Here is an 8,509-nt window from a genome sequence, read left to right as displayed (position 1 = left end):
TTGGAAGTTACTAACCATCAACAACGTCAGTGCCTGCACCCAATTTTCATCTCCAAACGAAGTTCAGGCCAAAGCTTGCATTGCAGTGCCAAGGAGACACTCTTTTTCATTACCACAAAGCAACCTACGCATCGCAAAGCTTCACAGCAAACAAGGTCAAGTGTAGAAAATGACACTTCAAATCAGGATTAACATGAATATACACCCAAATCACAAGAGCCTCATTGTTGTTTCACACTCAGAACAGAATCAATGCCCAAGATAGGAGACTCTTGAATGAATCTGATTACTCATTGAAGCGGCCACAATAAGACCGACAAAATGTACAAGGACATGATGACTACTTGAGGAGTTTAGTTACAAGGGCTCTTCTGTACAAAGCTCGGATCACACGTGATGTATAGGGTAATAAGGCTAAGGAGAAGCTCCTCAGTCCCAACTGCTGTGTGCAAATTTCTCAAAGGGGGGAGGATCTAGGTATAAGCTACACTTCTCTGGGTTCGATCGTCATAAAACCCCTTGCTCCCTCTGCAAAATTCGGGACGCTCGAGTGTGGTAAGTTAGGGGTCAAGCAGGAACAATTCCCTGCACCCTCTCTAGAAGTTACATCTCAGGCAAAAATGTAGAAAGTCACAAGTGGAAAAAAATCTACGGCCTCAGCAACCCTAACAGAGCCACCACAGACCACTTGATGTAGTTTACAAATTAGTTACTCTGATGCACGCGCATACAGCCAAGCCTAAGATTCTGCACGTGGACACTCGAACCCTTCAATTCGCACCGAGGGACTGGCAGAGAATGATGGCACAGCAACTGCCTTGCTTTTAACAAAAGCCACAGGAGATCGGAACTTCTGCGCATTGCGAAACTGTATATCATGTACAATAGGGTTGCTGGTTCGGGCAGGCGGGGAACAGTACGGAGGGGAACACCCAAAACTGAAATAATCTCCATCAGCACATCCACCCTACACAAACATTCACAGCCAATGGTAAGGATCAACACACCCACGATAATAAGACGCATGATGCTACACATGTACGCACCCTGTTCAAGAAGATCTCCAATATCTCAAAACCAGCCTCGCACTCAGGCAGTCTAGGAGTGCTACAACATGAGTAAAGAAAAAACTCAGAAATCATGGTGTTTAAAAAGCTCCGAGTTTCATTTCATCGAAAGAAAGAGAGGTCATACCTCTGCCACTGGTACAGGGGCTTTATGAATTCAGGCGCGCAACAAGATAGAGCCATTTTGCGGGGCTTGGGACAAACCACCTCCTCTTCACAAGAATCAAGCTGGAGCCCAGCTCTGCATCGAGCTTTCTCGATCGAGTCTGCCCTACTTTCCAAGGGGCTTAGAGCGGTAATATGGTGGACAAAACTCAAATTCCTCATGCAGGTATCCATTTGTACCAAATTGCAGCAACTCGAAAATTTACATGATATATACAAGATTTCTCCTGGACAGCAACATGCAAGAGCAATTTCAGCACAAAGCTTAAATCTCAAGACACAACTTCTGTATTTCAATAGCAAATCTAAAGTACCGAGAGGTAAAAGGCTTCATGAAACATGCATGCACCTACAGAGGAAAGATCATCTTGAATAGATTCAACATGCACTAGATGGCAAGAATTTCCAGAAATTGGGAAGACACCCTATGCTAGCAAGCTCCATAGCCAGACCCTACTTGACGATAAGAACAGCTAGACGCAGAGAAATGAAGGAGAAGTATCGTTCTGCTGTTCTTCGATAATGAAATTCTAACCGAAAAACTCCCAAAATGATTGATTTCCTGGTCTAAAGGAAAGCAGAAAGGTATACTAAGAGGCAGGAGCAAGAAGAATCAGAGCTTGTTGGAAGAAAAGAGAGAATCATGCTCTGAGAGGATTATACAGAGAAATTTACGAAAACACATATAAGAACACGCACGCGAGCGCGAATACGCATAGAGCAGGCACAAGAAACCTACTTGGCGGAACAGATCCAGTGAGAATTTGTGCTGGTGTGTTGAAACCGGCAGAGGAGGCTATGGCGCAACGCGACGCGGCTCCGCACATTGGAGAAGATGGAGAGACAAGGTTGGGTTTTCATACAGGCGGCAGCGGTGCCTCACCAATCAGATCGCGCCACGTGTAGATCCGTACATTTTTATTTTAACTTTTTCAGAACTTTTGAGTGGAGTTATTTTATTTTATTTTGAATTTATTTGGAGCCATCAGTATTTTTTAATTTCGAAATTTTATAGAATCTCAGAAAACATCTACATTTTGTTTATAAATTTTATTTGAAGCAATCAAGGTTGGGAATTCTAAAATTATAATTGGTGATCGGAAACGGAAATTTGAACACTCGGGCCATTCCGAAAGCGCGGCCAACCGATCGAGACCCATATCGTCGAAAGATCGGTGACTACATTTGGGGCTTCCATATTTAGTGCAATCATTTCTTTTATTGGTAGCAAAAAACTCCTTCGTATGTCTTAGACTTGTCATTTAATAAAAAGGAATGGTTTTTTAGTACAAAAGAACGTTAGAACTTCGCTCGAATCCTTTTTTTTCAAAAAAATCAACCTGAAATGGGGGGCAGATTTTTTCTAGCATACGACCACGTGGTCCATTAGTTGCTAATTGTTAATTAGTTGGGAATCCGAAAAAGAGTATTTATTCCCTTTTAATCTTTCCCATTTTCAAAAGCTCCGGTTTTGGTGGAGCTCTTTTCCTCGGATGTAGATACTTCTACCTCTAACCTAGGTATAAGGACCCCATTTTTTAAGGCCATTCAAAAATTGGGGTCACACCGTCACACACAACATGCTACAATTCCATTCAAAATTTATTCACACAACCCACACACACAATTTTTCATTACTTTTCCCCACTCAAATACAATATCCCCACACACACACACACACACACGCGCGCGCACGCACATTTCAATTCCTCATTACTTTTCCCCACCCAAATATCTACACACCTTCCCTCACAACTACACTCACATGACATTCATGGTTTTGTTAGGTCCCCCCCAACGTACAAAATGTAGATCTAAGGCCTTGTTCTCACGCACAATCAACTAGGCCCTTGTCACACTGGGGTAGGACCATGCTTATGTGGTGCACAAGTAGTCGTTGAGCAAAAGGAGAAGTTAGTCTCAGGAGCTTGTCATATGGGCAGGCAAACACCCTCGATCAAGATTTGGGCCTCCATGGCCATCTAGAAAAAGACGCACGGGAAGACATCTAATGGGTTTTGAGCCTTGCATTGCAATGCAAAATGTGGTAGCCTTCCAATCAGCCTTGCCCTAATCCCCCGGTGAAAAGTGACCTCTGATTGTTCAAATTTGCACGTGACAACAAACCGGTTGCCCCTTCGAAACATAGAGTGGGGTTGCTTTCCTATTGTGACAGAGGCCTTGGAGCAGTTTCACATGCAGTCCATGCTTCATTATGATTATCGTCAACTACATCTACCCCACACCTGCAAAAGTAACCTCCAATCACACTAGACAACCAAGCTAAAATGGAGCTAACGCGTCCAAAGTTGGTTGTATTAGCTACCAAAATCTTCGTTAAAAGGAAGGCAAAAAGTCATGCAGCTTTTGCATCTCACACATAGAAAAAGCCTTCGACATCAAGAAAACGACGCCTCTTGCTACTTGTGAAATTGCTCTAATTCGACATGCATATATGCCCCCTTCCAATGGAGCTCTCATACTCTTCCAAGTTGGAGTCATCAGTCTCTTTTCGAAGAGGTCAGGCGGTCCTTTTCTCCTCGGCCCTTAAGCTAAACGATTGCGAGCATACTTAAAAATAGCTTCATTTGACTCGTAAGTGTTAGATGTGATGTTGCTTGTTGGGAAAAGATGCACACATATAGGTCTATAGGGTACATGTGCCAATTTAAATTTCTCAAGTATAGCATATAGACAGGAATGTAGATCGCTACAAAAGGAGCTAATGTGTAGTAATTTGAGTGTAGAAGGGTGCGCCCAAGGGGACGAGAACAAAAAGTATCACAATTGCCACTCGTCAATGTTCACAAAGGTTTTTCGACAAGAATTCACTATTCCCAATGCAAAAAAATAAAAATAAAAAAATGACAAAGAGTAAACATGAACCAAATCAAGATAACAAACGTCGAGTATCAAATGCCAAAACTCTGAAGGACTGCTACTACTCAAGACGTCAATTGGGCTAATCATACTTCCCATCGTTGATTGTTCTAAACGGCCCTTTCATTTAAGCACCTCATATGATCTAGGTGTAATGCTTCATCTAGAGTTTGTGACTTCTTTCTACGTCTTTATGGAGCTTGGGAATATCTTTGTGTGTGTGTGTGTGTTTTTTTTTTTTCTCTTTTTGTTTTTTTTTTGGGTTTTTTTTTTTTTTTTTTTTGGGGGGGGGGGGGGGGGACGAAGGGGAGGTGCATTTTCCTATCCACAATCCGTCATCAAAGGTGGGCGCGGTAGGTCGGTCTAGAACCACTAGCTATTATTGAAATGCTACTTCTAGTCTACTTCTTTATGGAGCTTGGGAAAATGCTGAGACCTCAACACTTCCATGTGTCATCTTCATGGTGGTGACTCCATTTTTTTCTTTTCTTTTGAAGGCCATAAAATAACTCCCCTTTTCTTTCTACACTATATGTTGACTTTTTCACCTCTTTGGTGGATGTGTGTGTGTGTGTGTGTGTGTTTTTTTGTGGGGAGGGACGGCCCCCCCCCCCGAAGGGGAGGTGCATTTTTCTATATCCACAATTCGTCATCGAAGGTGGGCAAGGAAGGCCGGTAGGCCGGTCTAAAACCACTAGTTATTATTGAAAAGGCCACTTCTAGTCTAAAGGTACTCAAACTTACTCTCAGTGACCACAAACATCATGGAGAAGCCCTTTTTCTTCCTCCCAACACTACTCCCTTCTCCATTTTGTTACCATATACATGTGGTAGTGATGTGTGTGAACACACTTAGGATCATCGGGGCATTTTTTCCCTCACTAGGAGGTTTTTTCCCCCATGCATTGTATATATGCCCATCACTCTAGGGTTAACTTATCTTTCCATTGCACACTAAGTAAAACACTCTCTATTTTGTGCCTTGAACGAGCGAGCGTTTGTTGTAGGTCATTAAAAATTTTGTAGTTTTTTTAATATCAATGTAAAATTGAAGTATTAATTTAAAATTTAAAATATGATTTTTAATTTAAGATAAACGGTCTAGAATTTTTTTTTGTTATCAACTTGTATTAAGTTGAAATATTGAGTTTAAATTTGGAGTTTTATTTTTGAATTTAAATTTAAGTGTTTGATTCACATTTTTAAATTTCATTTAGATAGTGCTTCCAAATTTATACTTTAAATTTTAAATTTAAGTTAAGTTGATCATTTTTATATTTATGATTTGTTTATGTTTAAAATATAAGATTTAGATTTTATTTGTTATCAACTTGTGTTAAGTTCAAAATGAAATTTAATTGAAAGTTTTATTTTTGAATCGAAATTTAAGTGTTTGATTCTTATTTTTAAATTTCATTTAGATAAAAATTTCAAACTTATACTTTAAATTTTAAATTTAGGTTTAATTTATCATTTTTATATTTATGTTTTTTTATGTTTAAAATATGAGATATAGATCTTATTTTGTTATCAACTTGTGTTAAGTTCAAAAATTGAATTTTAATTGAAAGTTTTATTTTTGAATCTAAATTTAAGTGTTTGATTCATAATTTTAAATTTCATTTAAAAATTTTAGATTTATATTTATACTTTTAAAGTTAAGTAACTAAGTTTAAACTATAAGTTTAGATTTATTGCTAGTATTATTTTTAAATTTTAAGTTTAGATTTTAGTTGTGTTAATGCAATTAATTTTAAGTTTAGTTCAGGACTAACAATTTGGTGTTCATGCAATTATTTTTAAGCTTAATTTAAGATTAACATTTTGATTAGACTTAAGTTTTGAGTTAATTTGGTCGTTTTAGTCCGCTTAGGATTAGCCGCTTAGAGTTTAGGGTTTAGGGTTCAACCTCTTAGAGTAAGCCACTCTAGACAATTTGCTTAGAGAGAGCTGCTATAAACAAACCGTTTAAAGCTAGCTATTAGGAGTTGGCCAAGCAAAGCCACCTACTAGGAGTTGGCCATCTAAAGCTGCTTAGGGTTGGCGGCTCTAAATCAACTTAGGGTCATGCTGGTCTGGCCATTTCAATCCGCTTATAGGAGTAATCGCTTAGGGTTAGCAACTTATGGTTTGGTAGCTAGGAGTTGGCCGTGTAAAGTCGCTTACGATTGGCCGGTCTACATCGGCGTAGAGCTACATGGATTTGGCCGTTTCAATCCACTTAATGCTAGCGGATTAGGGTTAGTGGCTTATGGTTGGCCGCTAGAAGTTGGTTGTGTAAATCCACTTAGGGCTAGTCGCTCTAAACCGGCTTATGGCCGCATTGATTTGGCCATTTCAATCTGCTCAGGGCTCGCCTCTTAGGAATACCCGCTTAGGGTTAGCAGCTTATGGTTTGGTTACTAGGAGTTAGCCGTGTGTAAAGACAATTAGGTTTGGCCGCTCTAAATTGGATTAGGGTTAGGATTAGTTGCTTAGGGTTAGTGGCTTATGGTTTGGCTACTAGGAGTTGGCCATGTAAAGCCACTTACGTTTGGTTTCTCTAAACTAGCTTAGGGCCTCTTTAGTTTGGCCGTTTCGTTCTATTTACAGCTAGCCGCTTAGGGTTAGTGGCTTTTGGTTTGGTCGCTCTTAACCAACTTAGGGTTGCATCGGTTTGGTCTTTTTATTCTGCTTATGGCATTTTAGTTCGCCTAGGGCTAGCCACTTAGGATTAGCGAATTTTGGTTTGGCTGCTAGGAGTTGGCCATGTAAAGCTCCTTAGGGTTGATCATGTAAAGCATCTTAGGATTGGCTGCTCTAAATGGCTTAGGGCCGAATTGTTTTAGCCATTTCAGTCCACTTAGGGCTAGACACGTAGGGTTAGCATCTTTTAATTTGGCCATCAAGAGTTGGCCTTGTAAAGCTGCTTAGCATCGGCCATGTGAAGCCACTTAGGGTTGGTTGCTTTGAATCAGCTTAGGGATGCATTGATTTGTCCATTTTAGTCTTCTTAGGGCTAGTTGCTTAGCGTTGGTGGCCTTTGGTTTGGCTGCTAAGATTTGGCCGTGTAAAGAGGCTCAGGATTGGCCAAACACGACGCGTTATTATCGCTATAGAGCTTTCCAAACAGACCTACAATAAGGATCCTAAGAATTTCCACCCGATACATGCATGAGTACACACATTACACAGGAGAGAGGCTCTATAACGGAATATGGCTATACAATTGACTATAGCGGAATTAAAGTAACATTAGTGAGCATTTCCTTAAGAGAATTCTTAAAGAGCATAAGGAGAGCACTTCATTAAAGGTAGCAAAATGAACATTATACCTAGCTAGTTTGGCATGAACAATACTTGTAAAAGAGAGAGAGAATTAAAGAAATTGACAACAATTGAGGACCGGATTTACTTGGAGCTAGTACTCCCTTTTGAAAGGCTTTTGTATTATAGATTCTCCCATGAAGAGAGACTTGGTACAATACATGCTTTGTGTTCCTTGAGACCTTGTTGATGCAATGAAGATGGTAAACTTCATGCACCAAATTTATGCCCATAACTACCTTGCAAAAACATTAATTTGTCCTCGGTCTCAATCCCAAGACCTCAAACACCTTCAAAGGTGGAGGAGCTAGCAGGGAGTGAGGGCTGAGGAAAGGGAAGAGGAAGAAGATGTAGCATACAAGAAAGAAGTATTTTCCTCACATATCATTACTCATAGAGCATAGCATAGCATAGTAATGAAGATGAAGAAGATGGTAAGCATTGCTTTGAAGCATGACTCTTGGTTGGATTTTCATTCCATAGCCAAGAGGTGTTGGTGTAGGCTCTCTACTTCTCAAGCTTGGAGAAGGAGATGGAGTTCTTGCTCAATACAATGAGAGAATTTGTGAGAGTGTGTGGTGAGTGTATGCCAAAAGTGACCCCCCTACTTGCCTTGGTTGACCCCTCCTAGCTCATCCTTTCACTTCATTGGACCTTGCCAAGCTTAGCCAATCACATGCTTTAGTCATAACTAGTAATAGTGGTAGCATTTTAACAAGTGTCCTCCTTTCCACTTTGAGAGAGAGGGCTTGAATAATGCTTTAATAATCACTAGTCATAACTAGTAATAGTGGTAGCATTTGGACAAGTATCCTCCTCTCCCCTTTGAGAGAGAGGGCTTGAATAATTAATTAATTAATTAAATTCATATTGGACCTCCTTAAAGGCCATCCAATAGGCTTTGGACACACTATGAGAGAAACCTTGCTAGGGGCTTGACATGTGTCCTATATGCCTCTGTGGGAAGGGTGCCCCTTGGGTGAGTAGTATTGTGCTCTCTTCATCCCCTACTCTTGGGGCTCGCCCCCTCCTTTGTAGGCAGCATGTTGACTTCAAGCACCTCAAGATCCTTGGTCATCAAGCACCCCAAG

The 8,509-nt window shown here is 40.4% G+C and overlaps 1 protein-coding gene across 2 annotated transcripts; it reads right to left on the bottom strand.

Annotated features, from left to right (window-relative positions):
• Positions 1-264: 264 nt before the first annotated feature.
• On the bottom strand, positions 265-2,122 carry LOC147437968 (uncharacterized). 2 transcript variants are annotated; one of them, XM_086487355.1, is made up of 4 exons: positions 1,972-2,122; positions 1,195-1,459; positions 1,047-1,107; positions 265-967 (listed from the first exon to the last, which is right to left on the bottom strand). In XM_086487355.1, the coding sequence occupies exons 1-4, from the start codon at positions 2,057-2,059 to the stop codon at positions 740-742; spliced, it is 642 nt and encodes a 213-aa protein (XP_086343481.1). In that variant the 5' UTR covers positions 2,060-2,122; the 3' UTR covers positions 265-739. The 2 variants fall into 2 exon arrangements, with proteins under 2 accessions (XP_086343481.1, XP_086343483.1); XM_086487357.1 differs by lacking the exon at positions 1,972-2,122 and adding an exon at positions 1,547-1,950.
• Between the last annotated feature and the right edge of the window lie 6,387 nt (positions 2,123-8,509).

Source organism: Adiantum capillus-veneris, chromosome 17 (genome assembly GCF_014529385.1).
Source record: "Adiantum capillus-veneris isolate H3 chromosome 17, ASM1452938v2, whole genome shotgun sequence".
Taxonomy (NCBI): Eukaryota; Viridiplantae; Streptophyta; class Polypodiopsida; order Polypodiales; family Pteridaceae; genus Adiantum; species Adiantum capillus-veneris.
Note: the sequence above shows the minus strand (reverse complement) of the source record. Positions and strands in the feature narration are given on the sequence as shown.